The sequence below is a fragment of the Berghia stephanieae genome, chromosome 1 (genome assembly GCF_034508935.2).
Source record: "Berghia stephanieae isolate SIO BIC M18660-M18661 chromosome 1, UCSD_Bste_1.3, whole genome shotgun sequence".
In the NCBI taxonomy this organism is placed as follows: domain Eukaryota; kingdom Metazoa; phylum Mollusca; class Gastropoda; order Nudibranchia; family Aeolidiidae; genus Berghia; species Berghia stephanieae.
In genome coordinates, this window is record NC_088360.1 from 142268357 (window position 1) to 142285964 (window position 17608).

At 38.3% G+C, this 17608-nt stretch overlaps 1 protein-coding gene across 1 annotated transcript; it reads right to left on the reverse strand.

The window, feature by feature from the left end:
* Nucleotides 1–1148: 1148 nt before the first annotated feature.
* On the reverse strand, nucleotides 1149–8058 carry LOC144963396 (NPC intracellular cholesterol transporter 2-like). The gene is made up of 4 exons (XM_078897372.1): nucleotides 7852–8058; nucleotides 5154–5258; nucleotides 3109–3284; nucleotides 1149–1505 (listed from the first exon to the last, which is right to left on the reverse strand). The coding sequence occupies exons 1-4, from the start codon at nucleotides 7934–7936 to the stop codon at nucleotides 1395–1397; spliced, it is 477 nt and encodes a 158-aa protein (XP_078753498.1). The 5' UTR covers nucleotides 7937–8058; the 3' UTR covers nucleotides 1149–1394.
* Between the last annotated feature and the right edge of the window lie 9550 nt (nucleotides 8059–17608).

Consider the following 17608-nt stretch of genomic DNA (forward strand, 5'->3'; position numbering starts at 1 on the left):
GGACGGAAACAATACAAACAATGGACGTTTCGGGTACAAACTCTCCGTCAGCAAAACAATAAATAAAGGAGCATTGAATAAAACAATAAAACAAAATGCAATAATTAGAATTGTTGCGTCTGTATCCTTCTTTTGTTTTATTAAGTAGTTTTAAACGTTTCGTTTAGCTGACCAAGGTGTTGTACCCAAAACGTCCATTGTTTGTTCCGTTTCCATCTGAAGTTTTTTTTTCTATTTTCAAATTTTTGTTAGTAGAAGCAAATTAACGATCACGTTCCTTGAACCTGAACGATCGACCTACGAACGACGAGGAAGAAAACCAGGATCTGTCCTCAAACTTTGCCACACGACACCAGGTAGAAAACAAGGATCTGTCCTCAATGGTCGCCACATGACGCCAGGTAGAAAACAAGGATCTGTCCTCAAAGGTCGCCACACGACGCCAGGTAAAAACAAGGATCTGTCCTCAAGGGTCGCCACACGACGCCAGGTAGAAAACAAGGATCTGTCCTCAAAGTTCGCCACACGACGCCAGGTAGAAAACAAGGATCTGTCCTCAAAGGTCGCCACACGACGCCAGATAAAAAAACAAAACAAGGATCTGTCCTCAAAGGTCGCCACACGAGTTTCTCGCGCACCTGGCGTCGTATGGCGACCTTTGAGGAAAGATCCTTGTTTTCTACCTGGCGTCGTGTGGCGAAGTTTGAGGAAAGATCCTTGTTTTCTACCTGGCGTCGTGTGTCGAAGTTTGAGGACAGATCCTTGTTTTCTACCTGGCGTCGTATGGCGAAGTTTGAGGACAGATCCTTGTTTTCTACCTGGCGTCGTGTGGCGAAGTTTGAGGACAGATCCTTGTTTTCTACCTGGCGTCGTATGGCGAAGTTTGAGGACAGATCCTTGTTTTCTACCTGGCGTCGTGTGTCGAAGTTTGAGGACAGATCCTTGTTTTCTACCTGGCGTCGTATGGCGAAGTTTGAGGACAGATCCTTGTTTTCTACCTGGCGTCGTGTGGCGAAGTTTGAGGACAGATCCTTGTTTTCTACCTGGCGTCGTATGGCGAAGTTTGAGGACAGATCCTTGTTTTCTACCTGGCGTCGTGTGGCGAAGTTTGAGGACAGATCCTTGTTTTCTACCTGGCGTCGTGTGGCGAAGTTTGAGGACAGATCCTTGTTTTCTACCTGGCGTCGTGTGGCGAAGTTTGATGACAGATCCTTGTTTTCTACCTGACGTCGTGTGGCGACCTTTGATGACAGATCTTGGTTTTCTTCCTCGTCGTTGGTCTCTCGATTAGGTTCGTGGAACGTAAGCGTTAACTTGCTATTCCTTTTACGATCCCATGCTTCAGGCAACTGTCATCGCTCTTTACTTTCCCAGTGTGGATTCATCCACCATTATTATCCTGTGATTGTTTCTTCGCCGGCCGCACCGTCAACTATGGCCATTGGAAATTTGAAACAGAACTGGTTAACATCACCGTCTAGCTGCCACATGACTGTAAGCCTTATCTGAAAATAAACAAATAAAAAACAATGTGTCCCCGAAAAATGTATACACACCTTTTAGTGCGGCTATGTGGTCTTGTGCTATGACACTCGCTTTCGGATCGGAAGGTCCTGGGTTCGAGCCTCGCTCGGCGCATTGTTGATGAGTCCTTGGAAAAGGCTCTTTACTCACATTCTCTCACCGTACTCAGGAGTAAAATGAGTACCTGGCTGTTAACAGCGTTGTCTCTGTCGGGAAAAAATTATAATATCGCCTAACAGGCGTCATGTCTCGTCCTACATGTTAAGTGTTACAGGGACCCCCTGTAAAGCGCTTTGAGCACGTTAGTGGATATTGCGCTATATAAAAGCTCAACTTTTTTTTTAGCAGCTAACTTATCGTCAAGAAAATTACGTGGACCCTTATTTCTTTTTTTTCTCCTTTTTATGCCACTGTGACTGGTCCGGTGTAGTTGGACTTGCTGCAACTTTGCACTGTTGAACACTTTACAGAAGATGCTATCTATTTATTTTCCAGCAAGATAGGGCAATGTAAGATCCTTCCTTGATGAGACATTGCCAAACAGGTGGTCGTGCAGAGGGATTTTCTTGAATACCCTTTGAGTTTACCAGGCCTCGCACCACGGAGACACCGAGAGGACAAAGTCTACCCAATGAAACCTATAATGACTCATCTACCCATGACCTAAGAGTCTGCTCCACAGATGCTGTGGAGTGGGTTCGGTGTTGGAGCGACATGCTATGATGATGATCCACGGCCAGGTGGACATCAAGAAACTAAGTGAAGTGACTCCGGAAAACTGAGCGTGTATACGAAGCAAGATGACCAATATGACCCTTGGTTTCCTTCGATGAAGTTTAAAGATTAAATCAACAAGCCTAAAATCATTAGCTTACAAGTCTTTGGTTCGGCCACAAATTGAATACGTATGCACTGTTTTGGATCCATACAAAAAAAAAACCACCTTGTTGATAACCTGGAGGCAGTACCTAGACGAACCGCTCGTCTTGTTGCAGGAAATTACGAGAAAACACCAAGTGTGAAAAGCATGATTAATCAACTTGAATGGAAGCCACTCCATTATAGGAGGAAAGCAACACCCCTGGTATCTATTTCAAATCCCGATCTCCAAACACCGACACGAACATCCAGGATTTCCCACATGAACAGTTTCATGCCCCTGACATCCACCATATACCTCAGAAAATTCTCATTTTACCCCAGAACCACCACAGATTGTTACCATTTATCGCGGGCAGTTAGATTTTCATTTAATAATAATAATAATAATAATAATAATAATAATAATAATAATAATAATAATAATAATAATGATAATAATAATAATGATAATGATGATGATGATGGTGATAATGATGATGATAATAATGATGATGATGATGATGATAATAATAGAAATAATAATAATAATAATAATTATAATAATAATAATAATAATGATAATGATGATGATGATGGCGATAATGATGATGATAATAATGATGATGATGATGATGATAATAATAGAAATAATAATAATAATAATAATAATAATAATAATAATAATAATAATAATAATAATATATTATATTTTCTGAACATTACCTTGGGGTAATAACTCAAGACAGGGAAAGATGCATGGTAGGTGTATTCATTCCCTTTGACGATCGGACAGGCGATGCCTTGTTCGTTGCAGCCGTCAGCATTGGGCATCGGCCAGTTGATTGGGATGCCAAACACGATACCATGGATGGACGCTTTTAAATGGGTCTCGTTCTGGGCTGAATCAAAGACATAGCACATTATTAATTGAGATTTTTATACAGCGCAATATCCACTAAACGTGCTCAAAGCGCTTTACAAGTGGTCCCTGGCCAACAGCAACATTTAACATGGAGGACGGTACATGACATTACATTTTTTTCAGACAGAGACAACGCTATTAACGGCCAGGTACTCATTTTACACCTGAGTACGGTGAGAGAATATAAGTAAAGGACCTTCTACAAGGACTCAACTATGCGCCGAGCGAAGCTCGAGCCCAGGACCATCCGATCCGAAAGCGAGTGTCATACCACTAGACCACATAGCCGCACACACATTATGACACAATCTTTTTCTAAGCGCGTCTCTTTGCCTCTTTTTCAAACGTCTATACCAATAACTAGAGCATTTGTGCTTTGCAGCAACACTTAACTGTTGTGATGATGATGATGATGACGATGATGATGATGATGATGATGATGATGATGATGATGATGATGATGATGATGTTGTTGATGCCGATGGGGGTGACGATGACTACGATGATACTAGTGTGCACATGCGTGAGTGTCCATATGTCAATATGTTGTAGTTATAAATGTGTAACCAAATGACAAATCGCCACTTTTGTTTAGGACAATAAAGATATATAATAATAATAATAATAATAATATTAATAATAATAATAATAATAATAATAATAATAATAATAATAATATTAATAATAATAATAATAATAATAATAATGATAATAATAATAATAATAATAATAATAATAATAATAATGATAATAATAATAATAACTATTATTATTATTATTATTATTATTATTATTATTATTATTATTATTATTATTATTATCTTTCTTCTTCTTCTTCTTCTTCTTCTTCTTCTTCTTCTTCTTCTTCTTCTTCTTCTTCTTCTTCTTCTTCTTCTTCTTCTTATTATTATTATTATTATTATTATTATTATTATTATTATTATTATTATTATTATTATTATTATTATTATTATTATTTATTATTATTATTATTATTATTATTATTATTATTATTATTATTATTATTATTATTATTAGAACCAGACATGACGCTTGTTATGCCATACTATAATTTTTGGGCAAAAGACGTCGCTGTTAATGGCCAGGTACTCATTTTACAATTGAGTACGGTGAAGGAATCTGAGTAAAGAGCCTTTTCGAAGGACTAAACTGTGCTTCGATATGGCAGATATGTGATGCGTTTATTAAAATGATTGGTAGAAATGACATTGACATTTTTAACATATATCCTAAGACATTGAATCTATGCATAAATTTAAGTTATAATATAAAGTGGTTTTCTTGTGCTAACAGCTCAGACTTGCATTAGTTAAAAAATAATTTAAAATTGAGCATTTATATATAGCGATATCCAATTAACGTGCATGTACAAAAATTTGTCAGACACTCAAGAACAACTTATGAAAATTTGAATCCCCTTCGCCTGGTCTGAAAATACATAAACAAGCATCAGGTGCATTATGAATGAATCTTAAAGTCGAAAAGTTTTCTCTCCCTCTCTCACCCTTCCCCTTATTTCTCCTGCTTTTCTCCCCTCTCTGTCTCTCTTTCTCTCTCTCTCTCTCTCTCTCTCTCTCTCTCTCTCTCTCTCTCTCTCCCTTTCTATCTCTCCACTCACCCTCCCTTTCCCCTCATCTCTCTATCTCTATCTCCCTCTCCCCTCTCTCCCTCTCCCTCCCTTTCTCTTTCCTTCTTAATCTAATCTTTCTCCCCCTCCTCCCCCTCCCCCTCTCTCTCCCTCTCTCTCCCTCTCTCTCTCTCTCTCTCTTCTCTCTCTCTCTCTCTCTCTCTCTCTCTCTCTCTCTCTCTCTCATATAGTACTTACGTGCTGTAAACGTGATTTTTACATCCACCGTTTGTCCGTGATGGAATTCACATGGGTTTTTGAGACATGGAGTCAGTTCCACTTTGCTAGGCGTTATCTTATCGTCTGTAAAGTAAAAAGGGATTGCAAATTGAGACACATGGCGTCAACACGCTATTAAGCCAAGAGGAACAGAAGAAGAGAATGTGACGTCACATCTTCCTCTATCCAGGTTCAAAACTCAATGGAAGTGTGCAATCACTCCTCGGGAGGACAAACAATAAATAGCTTACATATTGATTAATTAGGCGACACAGTGTGGCCTAGTGGTGCCGTCTTTGCTTCGTACCCGAAAGGTACCGAGTTCGATCACCCGCCGCTGCGCTGTGTGACCTTGAACAAGTCACCTCACCCTAGCTCAATTTGCGGCGCTGCACTGCGGCCGACGCCTGGGTTCTTCCAGTCTTCCCTTGGTATAGACCCTAGAGACAAATTTCCCCTATGGGATGAATAAAGGGAATATTATTTTATTTTATAACTATGTTAGTTTACAGAATGTATCGGCCGATTCTTTAAAATAATCTCATGACTCATCTTTACTGTATTTGTTTATATTGAGGTTATCAACCCTTGATTTGATTTGGCAATCAATTGGATTCAATAGTTTGATGTCACGTCGTCAAGCAACGGCGGCCATCGTGGTTCTAAACAAAGAAAATCGATACTTTTTATTCTTCATGCTGGCTAGAACTTTTCATATGTCTTGTGATCAGAATGTGTAAAAGTCAAAACATGATCAGATTTATATTGTTTTGGTTTTTCCTCTGGATACGCTTTTACGCTCGTATGAGAAATAATATTTCATAAGAGCGTCCGCCATTGTTCCGATAGTTTAGAGCCAGTTACTAAGTTACCATGCGTCATTACGAGGGAATGACGTCATGACTGTCGAAGCGTTTTGATTGTTTTATGCACTGAGCGGCAATATCTAAACACTAGCCAGTGATTAACAAATCATAACTTTATTACTGTTGTTCATATTGACATAATTCACACACCATTGGAAAGTCAAGAGAATTCCGGTTATAACGCCCGAATTTGAGTAAAATCCAAACATGTTTACCCAAATGGGGCGTTGTTGTAAAACATTCAAATTATTCACAGAGTGCAAAAGTGAACTCAAATGCACAAAGTTGAAGAACGTAAAACTCTTCTTATTGCTCATGTTTTTATTTTTTCCCCCTTTCCCTATTTTTTAGGGTCAAATTTAATTTAGTTGAAAATGACAATGGACAAGAATATGCTATAAAAACTGGCTCCATTGATTCAAATGGTTATTTAGAATATCTAATGGGGCGTAATAATGATGAGTCCGTTTTGGCTATCATTGCGAATATTATAGGTCTATTTGATTCTACACAATTCTAGCACATCCACAACAAAAGAGGATGACGTCATTTTCAATGTCTCTTGATTCTATCAAGTAATGATAATAATTTATTGGACCGATCACAGCAGTTGATGGCTTAAAAGATTCGTTTCTATCTAGACGTCTAGATCAATGTTAATTTCCACAATACAGTTCTGAAATGATTAAAATAGACGACTGCCTGCTCATAATACCCTTTATTTCTACGCAAATACTGCGATGAAACTAATGCAGTCGTCATTGATGCCACTTTCAAATAAAGAGTTACCTCCCTTCATATATGAAAACATATTTTGTACGCCTTGAACTGTTAAAAGTTCGGTGATTTAATGTTTAAAATTAAATTCATATTTAAAAATTATAAATCTTTATCCAAAATTATCTTTTTTTTGTTATTGTTTGCTAATTTAAAATTTAAAATTTAAACCTCAAACTATAAAATTTTCTGACATTGTCTTCATACATAACCGACATGAACGGAGTACTATTAGTAAGTATACAAAGTACAAAACATATCTTATCATAAGATTAGATAAAAGTAGCCGGTAGCCGGTAGGTAAGTGATCTGAAAGCAGATGTCTGCCTTCTACGTCCTTCACTCGTGAGAGTGGCTAAGTCGAAACGATGACTACGTTCGCTAGGGCATTAGGGCCTATGATCATAATTTGACTTTGGGAATCGCGCGCTATCTGGCCCCCTCCCCCATTTGTTGCCAATTTCATTTTGGCGCACTTACAGACTTTATTAGGTGGACCTATTTTGATCGTCAATGATCAAAAGATTCGTCTCGATCTACGCGTATGTTAATTTCCACAATGCAGTTGTATGAGAAGTAAAGAGACTGCCTGTTCGGAATAGCCTTTATTTCAATTATCTCTCTTGGACCACAACACTTCGCAATACGAGCGAGGCTCGAATCCAGGACCTTCCGATCCAAAAGCGAGTGTCATACCATAAGACCACATCGCCGCACTTGCTGAAAAAAAACGTGCCAGATATTTATTTGACGCCTGTCTGGATTTTAAGTGATGTATTCATGTTTTTGTTTACTGGGAGAAGATGGATCTTGATCCTGAAACGTTCAGTAATTAGTATTTTGTTCTTATTTGAAGCTTTCATATACATTTTTTTTCACCATTAAAAAAAAAACAAAAAACACAGCTTCTAGCAGCTTATCAAATATTTCTTACTAGGAATTTAGTTTATGCTTGTGAATCACAATGATATAACAACGGTTTGATTAGATACGTAATATTAGATATTATATTAAATTGAATGTGCAAAACTTACATCCTCCGCATTCTTTGAATTCTACTGTTTCTGATGACACACATCCAAAAGCAATCACAAGCACGCAGAAAATAACTCGTTCCATGTTGATGAACTGTTTTGATATAATGTTGACAAGATAGATACCGTCAGTCTTACTATCTCTCGGTCTTGTAGATTGTAGATTGAAGTTAGAACGTCCTTGACGAAGTAGAAGCTGGGTATTAGAATGATGACCTGGGTTGGGGAAGATATTTTTATAGAGGATACACGACACGGCGTGTTCTGCAGTACGCTTGAAAAACACATATTTAGACATTTGGTCAGAAAATTCGTCCTTCAAATATCGATCGATTTAAATGATCTTCGTTTTAGCAAAAACTTTCAAACCAGAGACTCCGCGAAGTCCCAGGTTTTAAAGGTTTTGCCAAGACGAGGGTTATTTAAATCGATTGAAGTTTAAGGACGAGTTTTCTGGCCAAATTTCTAAATATGTGTTTTTCCAGAGTACGGCAGTGTTGGTGTGATGTCATTGATGATAAGTGATAAGGAATAGTACATTTTATATCATCAGGTCAAAGGCCTTCTTCTTCTTCTTCTTCTTCTTCTTCTTCTTCTTCTTCTTCTTCTTCTTCTTCTTCTTCTTCTTCTTCTTCTCCTCCTCCTCCTCCTCCTCCTCCTCCTCCTCCTCCTCCCTCCTCCTCTCTCTTCTTTTCTCTTCTTCTTCTTCTTCTTCTTCTTTCTTCTTCTTCTTCTTCTTCTTCTTCCTCCTCTCTCCTCCTCCTCCTCCTCCTCCTCCTCCTCCTCCTCCTCCTCCTCCTCCCTCCTCCTCTCTCTTCTTCTTCTTCTTCTTCTTCTTCTTCTTCTTCTTCTTCTTCTTCTTCTTCTTCTTCTTCTTCTCCTCCTCCTCCTCCTCCTCCTCCTCCTCCATCTTCTTCTTCTTCTTCTTCTTCTTCTTCTTCTTCTTCTTCTTCTTCTTCTTCTTCTTCTTCTTCTTCTTCTTCTTCTTCTTCTTCTTCTTCTTCCTCCTCCTACTTCAGTTTACCACCATCTCCCCCTTCTCTCCATCCATCCCCCTCCTCTCCCCCCTCTGCTTCGTTTCCCCTCATCCTCCTCCTTCCCTTTCCTCCACCTCATCCTCCCTTCTGTTTCTTTCATTCTTTCTTTCTTCTTTTTCTTCCTCTTTTCCTTCTCTAGGCGCTGCAAAGCTGGGTTCTTGGAAAAGACTATTTACTACGCACTCTCACCATACTCGGGTGTAAAACTGGATCACTAGACTGAAACATTTTTTGTGACTACTACGCCTGACAGGCATATTGTCTCATCCTATAATATTCATTGTTGCTGTTGGCTTGGAGCCCCACGAAGAGCGATTTGAGCACATTTAATAAATATTGTTCTTTATAAAAGCTCAATTTCTTTTTCTTTTTTTTCTTTTCTTTACAGTTTTGCAAATGGACCAGATAATTCGTAAATCTACGAATATTCCGCAGCACTGAGCAGATCTGTATTTTGCTACAAGAATACCTAAACTAAATCTGGTTAATAATGGTGTCTCTAAATTTGGATTCAGGATTCCAAAAATAAAACATTTAGAGGAGTGAAGGGCTCTTGTGGTGATCCATTTAGATTTCTCTTTAAAAGTAGAATTAACGCTTAAACGTCGAGGCTGATAATCTTTCAATTGGATTCAATAGTCTGATGTCACGTCGCCTAGCAACGGCGAGCAGCGTTGTTCTAAACAAAGAAAATTGGTACTTTTTATTCTTCATGCGGGCTAGAACTTTTCATATGTCATCTGATCAGAATGTATAAAAGTCAAAAGATGATCATATTTATAATGTTTTTCTCCTCTGGATACACTTTTATGCTCGTTGGAGAAGTATTTCATAAGGTCGTCCGCCATTGCTCCGATAGTTTAGAACCAGAGTTGCTAAGTTACTATAGATACGTCATTACGAAGGAAGTGACGTCACGACTGTTGAAGCGTATTGCTACCCACCACCTCAAAATGGCATTTAGGTTGGTGTGATTTTCAATCTATAAATTTGAAATTTAGTTTTTTATAAGATGAAAAACGTGACCATTTAAAGACTTGATCATTTATATAACGCAATATCCAATAAATATGCTTAAAGCGCTTTACAAAGGGTCATTAGCCAACAGCAACACTTAACATGCAGGACGTGACATGGCGTCTGTTGGGCGATATTATTACATTTTTTTTTGGACAGAGATAACGCTGTTAACAACCAGCTACTAATTTTACACCTGAGTATGGTGAGAGAATGTGTGTTATGAACCTATTTCAAGAACTCTCAGAGCGGGACTCGATCCACGGACCTTCAAGTCCGAAGGCGAGTGTCTTACTATTAGACCACATAGCCACACAAACGTGTGACATGGATTGTATTTATATGTTTTTATAGAGGTTAATAGACATACTGTCTTTAAGTGACAAGAACTGGAACTTCACAGTCCACATTAACTCTAAAGCCACTTTAAAAATTGTGGTTCAGCCGATATAATACATGCAACCTTAAATAATTGTGCTTCCTTTCAGAGCTTTAAACGTCTAGTGATCATCGCCGATTAACTGTTCCTCCAAAAAAAAAAGACTCTAAACGTTTTTTGGATAGGTCTTTTTCTCATGTCGCCCCTTCTGTTTAAAATTCTCCTCCAATCTCTTTAAGATAATTCATTACAGAAACTAGATTTTAAAGCGAATATTCAGACCTATTTTATTAGAAAATATTTGATAGACTCGTTATTTAGCTTTCTCTTTTTATTTTTTTTGGGGGGGGGGGGGGGGTATAAACGTTTTAGGGCTTTTAATTTGTTTTATTTTTATATGAGCTTTCATTGTGTCATTGATATTGTATTTTAAAAGCACATACCGCTATGCCATGTTGTCTCCCCCCCCCCCCCCCCACCCTCCCCCCCACAAAAGTGAGTCTATTGATCTACCAATCGAACTACTGAGTTATTTAATCAAACAAAATTTATATATAGACTCCTTCAAAATAAATTGTAACAAAATCTTCTTGATCAAAACCTCTTCTGTCAAGGAGGGCAAGATTTCCAGAAATAACGCACCGGAAGGAGGGAAGAGCTCTTGAAATCAAATTCAGATATCCTGTCTTTAAATAAACTATGAAGTGTCATCATATTTTATCTCCGGTGTCATTAGCGGGGGGAGGGGGGGGGGGGGGGGCTTTCAATGACATTTGATATCATTAACCCGATATAGTAAACCCAGACCAATCTACTAGGAATAGGACCAATTCGTGGTTTCAGGGGTAATAACATAGTAGACATTATAATTACCATTAATAATAACCAATTTGTGTTTCAATACATTACATTGATTCTTTAACATCCTTTATATTATACTAGCTCTGGCAACAAGAGTTCTTTTTCAAGAAGTTTATTGAATAAAAAATCTTTATATAAGTGTTAATTGGGACCAAAAAATCGTAGTTTTATAATAAATAAGCTTTTATATAGCGCAATATCCACTAAACGTGCTCAAAGCGCTTTACAAAGGGCTCCCTGGCCATCAGCAACAGTTAACATTTAGGACGGGACACGGCGCCTGTTAGGCGATATTACATTTTTTTTCGGACAGAGACAACACTGTTAACGGCCAGGTACTCATTTTAGACCTGAGTACGGTGAGAGAATGTGAGTAAAGAGCCTTCTCCAATGACTCAACTATGCGCCGAGCGAGGCTTGAACCCAGGATCTTCCGATCCGAAAGCGAGTGGCATACCACTAGATCACATAGCCGCCCATTTCAGGGGAAATAACACAGTAAACATTATAACTACCATTAATAATGACCAATTTGTGTTTAAATACAATAACCAATGCTTTAAAATCCTTTCTATACTAGCTATGGCACCGGTACTTCTGTATAACTGCGGCACTTGGGCGTTGACAAAATCCGAAGAAGAACATCTGGATGCCTTCCATCGCACACAGCTAAGAAGGGTACTGGACATCAAATACCCCAAAAAGATCTCAAATGAATCACTCTATAAGATCACAAAAGAAAGACCAATCTCCCTTGACATTTTACAACAACGATGGCAACTTTTCGGTCACATACTACGCAGGGACAAAAACATACCAGCTAACCAAGCCATGTCGGGATACTTCCAAAAACACGGGAACCTTTTCAGAGGAAGACCGATCACAACACTCCCTGTGATCCTAAACAAAAACCTCACAACACTTGGACAAAGCATTAGTCTCATAACGGCAGGGGACCTTGAAAATCTGAGAACCCTAGCAGAGGACCGGCAATATTGGAGACACCTCACACAGGAAATACTGGAAACAGCCAAGGCGACCCGATCTTTCGGTCGAGACGCGAAAGGCATCTAAGTCAAGTCATGGCAACAAAAGTTATTTTTCAAGAAGTTTATTGAATAAAAAATCTATATATATAATTGTCAATTAGGACCAAAAATTCGTAGTTCTATGGAATGTTTGTAGTAGTAGACATGTCCGAATAAACCCCATATGCAGCTATGTGATCTTGTGGCATAACACTATCTTGTGGGCCTGAAGGTCCAGTGTTCGAGTCTTGCTTTCAGCGGCGCATAGTTGAGACCCCGGAAAGTGTTTTTATTTAAAGCAACCCCCCCCCCCTTTCACCGTGCTCAGGTGTAAAATGAGTACCTAAATTTTACTAGCGTTGTCTTTGTCGGAAAAAAAATTATAATATCGCCAAATAGGTATCATTTACTGTCTTACATATAAAGTGTTGTTGTTGGTTAGGGACCTCGTGTAAAGGGCTTTGAACATGTTTATTGGTTATTGCGCTATATAAATGCCAATGAATTTGTTGGAGGTTATTTTTTTTTTTTACTCAAGAAACTTAATTGGTCAAACTTCACTTTATAAGTGTGATAATCTAAAGCGTTTGGTCTCGTTGTTCAGATGGAGATTGATACAGTACGTCGCATCTAAACTTGAGCATTTATATAGCGCAATATACATTAAACCGGTCCAAAGAGCTTTACAAGGGGTCTCTATCCAAAAGCAACACGTAACATGTAGGGCGAGCCATTACGCCTGTTAGGCGATATTAATTTTTTTTCCGGACAGAGATAACGCTGTCAACGACCAGGTACTTATTTTAAACCTGAGTACGATGAGAGAATCTGAGTAGAAAGCCAAGGACTCAATTAACTATGCGCCACTCGGGATTCGAACCCAGGACTTTCCGATCCGAAGGTGAGTTTCATATCACTAGACTACATAGTCGCATTTAGGTTCATGTTGAGTCACATTAACAATTTGTGCAGATACAAGACCGTGTATTATTGTCTCTTTGTTAAGATGGAGAATGTTTGTTTAAAGGGTTTTATGGCGCTTGCAACAAATTTAGGTCATTTCAGCGAAAGAAAAAGGGATTGTCCAAAATTATAGAATTACAATTAAAAGAGGGGAAATTTTTCAAATATGGAACGAATGTAGATTCCAAGAGCATACCATCAATGTACATTGTTTGAGATCACCTAAAATTCTCATCCAGAAACCAGCACAGGATCCGACCAAGAGCGGCGCAATCAAATGTTTACAATATATACATACCAGAATTATGATTTACAAGGAAAGCAAATATCATTTCCCAAAACAAACACTATACACTTGACTGTTTCCCTCTCAGCCCAGGACTCCGGAAAGGGCCAGGACAAAACCAAATAATCCCATTGCAAGACAAAGACAGAGAGCAACTCAGAAACCAGACATTGTGGGGTAGAGGACACAGCAAGTGACCTCCTGCCCATCATGATGGGAGGTCAAATGGCCCCACCCAGTTGGTCACATCTAGGTACATGTTGAGTCACATTAATATGTGCACGAGGATTTAGGTTCGTACATGCCGTGCATGGTCTAGTTGTTAACATGGGGATTGACACAGTGGGTCTAGTGGTATGACACTCGCCTTCGGATTGAAAGGTCCTGAATTCAAGTCCTGCTGGGTTGGGGTGGGGGTGGGGGGGGGGGGGGGTGAGGCGCATAGTTGAGTAACTGGAGAAGGCTCTTTGCACATATTCCCTCAATTGACTCGGGTGTAAAATGAGTACCTAGCCGCTAACAGCGTTGTCGGGATTGACACAGTGAGTCTAGTGGTATGACACTTGCCATCGGATCGAAAGGTCCTGATTTCAGGTCCTGCACTGAGCGATGCATAGTTGAGTCCTTGGAGAAGGCTCTTTGCACATATTCTCTCACCGTACCCGGGTGTAAAATGAGTACCTAGCCGCTAACAGCGTTGTCGGGATTGACACAGTGAGTCTAGTGGTATGACACTCGCCATCGGATCGAAAGGTCCCGATTTCAGGTCCTGCACTGAGCGATGCATAGTTGAGTCCTTGGAGAAGGCTCTTTGCACATATTCTCTCACCGTACCCGGGTGTAAAATGAGTACCCAGCCGCTAACAGCGTTGTCGGGATTGACACAGTGGGTCTAGTGGTATGACACTCGCTTTCGGATCGAAAGGTCCCGATTTCAGGTCCTGCACTGAGCGACGCATAATTGAGTCCTTGGAGGCTCTTTGCACACATTCTCTCACCGTACTCGGGGTGTAAAATGAGTACCTAGCCGCTAAAAGCGTTGTCTCTATCCGAAAAATTGTAATATCGCCTAACAGGTGTCGTGTCTCGTCCTACATGTTGAGTGTTGCTGTTGGATAGGGATCCCCTGTAAAGCGCTTTCAGCACGTTTATTGGATGTTGCGCTATATAAAAGCTCAAGTTTTTTAAAATACATGTGTCACATTTATAAGTGCAACCAGATTCAGGACCAAGAACATCCATAAGCGAGAAACAAAAAAAAAAAAAAAAAAAAACAAACAAACAAAAAAAAACATCAAAAATACCCCCCCAAAAAAAAAACAAAAAAAAAAAAAACACAGGAAAAAAAAACAAAACAAAAAACAAATAAACATAAAGAAACGAAAGTAGAAATCCACCAAATAAGACTCATTATAAATATGATGTAATTTTATTCAGTTATTAATTTAAGCGTGATAACATTTGATAACATCTTCAAAATTTCAACATGGATGTCATTCTACTCGTATCTGGAAATAGTAACAGAACATCTCGTCAGTGGAATTATCAGTGGACAGAATTATGTTACAGCTTGTATATATTATGAACAACGGATACAAAAGTATGAAGAGTCATTTATTACGAGTATATTACAAGGTTTCAATAAAAAAATGCAAAATAAATAAATATATACACGTAGGTACATTTAAATATCTAATCGTCAAAGATCAACCATGCTCAATGAGCTTCATAATATTTTATATTTATTTAGAGGCGCATAATTCGGAACTAAATTTTCCTCTCACGTAAAATGAGCCTCTCTCTTTGTACCCCTCCCCTAAAGACACCCCCAAAATACAACGAACATACAAAAAAGCGGGAACAAAACAATAAAAAACAAAAACAAACAAACAAAGAAACAAAAACAAAAACAAAACAAAACAAACAACAATAAAAACAACAACAAAAAACACAAAAATACAAAACCAAATAACCAAACAGTTTAAACAATCCAAAACAAAGACTTTATAATGCAAAGGTTGTTGCTTAAAGGTAATAAACAAAACCCCAAACAAACAAAAACAAAAAACAACAACGACAACAACAACCCCCCCCCCCTAAAAAAAACAACCCCCCCCAAAAAAAAAAACAAAACAATCAAATACAAACAAAACCAAAAAAATAACAAGAAAAAAACAACAAAAAACCCCACACACAAAATCAAATTAGAAGAAGAAGAAATAACCGATAGATGAAAATCATCAAATAAATAAATAAATAAATAAATACATAAATAATATGCATTGATAAGTCTGACAAGATCTCTCGTTAATATGGTACTAAGTAAAAAAAAAGATTACAAATTGAGAGATAAAGAAAACAATAATATCATTTAAAAATGTAGTTTCATTTTGCAATGTATTTTTATACAATGGTACATACAAGCAGGATTGATAATTGATTACATATATTCCATACATCATTTGATAGCTCACACGCAGACATGACAATGGTAATACGCAAGCATGATTGACAAATGGTTACATTGATACTACACATCATTTGAAAGCCCTCGCAGACATGACAATGGTAATACGCAAGCATGATTGACAAATGGTTACATTGATACTACACATCATTTGAAAGCCCTCGCAGACATGACAATGGTAATACGCAAGCATGATTGACAAATGGTTACATTGATACTACACATCATTTGAAAGCCCTCGCAGACATGACAATGGTAATACGCAAGCATGATTGACAAATGGTTACATTGATACTACACATCATTTGAAAGCCCTCGCAGACATGACAATGGTAATACGCAAGCATGATTGACAAATGGTTACATTGATATCATACATTGTAATGCATCCCGCACAGACATGACAATGATACTTCTCAATCACGATTGACAATTGATTACATTGATACCACGCATCATTTGAAATCCCTCGCAGACATACATGACAATGATAATACACAAGAATGATTGACAAATGATGATATTGATAATATACACATCATTTGGAACCCCTCATAGACACATGCCAATGATTATACACAAGAATGATTCACAGATGATGATATTTGTTTTGTTTTTAAGAGTTTTACGGCACTTGCAACACATTAAGGTCATATCAACGCCAGTAAAAAGGAAGAAAATGAGAGAGTAAAAAGTTCTAAAATGACAATTAAAGCACCCAAGAAAAGGAAAGACAAAGGGGAATTTGCTCAAATAGGAAACAAATGTAGATTCCACGAGCACACTTTCAAAGTAAGCTTGAGATCACCTAAAAGTCTCAACCAGACACAAGCACAGGCCTCAACTAAGAGAGAAACACTCAAATGCTTACAAATCATATATAATATGTAAACAAAACAATACAGTGCATAACAGAGAGATGATTTACAAAGAAAAAAATATCATCTCCCAAAACTAACTATACATTTGACTGTTTCCCTCTCAGCCAGGGTATCCGGCCAGGGCCAGGACAAAACAAAGTCATCTCATTCCAAAACAAAGACAGAAAGCAAGTTGGAAAATGGATAAAGGGGGATAGAAGAAACAGTATGTACCTCCCTGCCCACTATGGGCGAGAAAGCAAGTTAGAAAACAGATAAAGGGGGATAGAAGACACAGCAAGTACCTCCCTGCCCACAATGGGAGGTCTGGAACCCCACCCAGACACTTCATTTGTAAGCCCTCACAGTATCATGACAATGGTAAAGTACATGATGGACATGTGATGAGATTGATGACACACATAACTAGTAAGCCTATGCTAACACATGACAATGGTAAAGTACATGATGGACATGTGATGAGATTGATGACACACATAACTAGTAAGCCTTAGCTAACACATGACAATGGTAATGCAAGTGAATGATTGACAGATAATGATATTGATATATACATAGATGTTTACATATTGGGGACGGACAGAATAAGGGAATGATTTCGAAGATGAAGAAAATATGTTGGATTATCTCTCTTTGTTTTATTGTTTGTTTGTTGTTTTAAATAAAGTTTTACGGCGTGTGCGACAATGAATAGTAAAATGAACGGGCGTATTGACAGAAGGTCATGGGATAGCTTTACAACACAATAAGAAACATTGATTCCACTTGAAGGTTTGCGATTGTCGAGCGTCCTTCTTGTGGCTAGGCGGTGGTGCCGTAACAGCCGAACGTGGGTTCG

What these genes read in the sequence shown, in the direction of transcription:
- LOC144963396 (XM_078897372.1), bottom strand. Translation starts at nt 7,936, where the DNA reads ATGGAACGAGTTATTTTCTGCGTGCTTGTGATTGCTTTTGGATGTGTG. An exon ending in AAAAATCACGTTTACAGCAC is followed by an intron (nt 3,285 to 5,153) that starts GTAAGTACTATA and finishes TCTTTGATTCAG; the next exon opens with CCCAGAACGAGACCCATTTA. An exon ending in TCTTGAGTTATTACCCCAAG is followed by an intron (nt 1,506 to 3,108) that starts GTAATGTTCAGA and finishes GTTTATTTTCAG; the next exon opens with ATAAGGCTTACAGTCATGTG.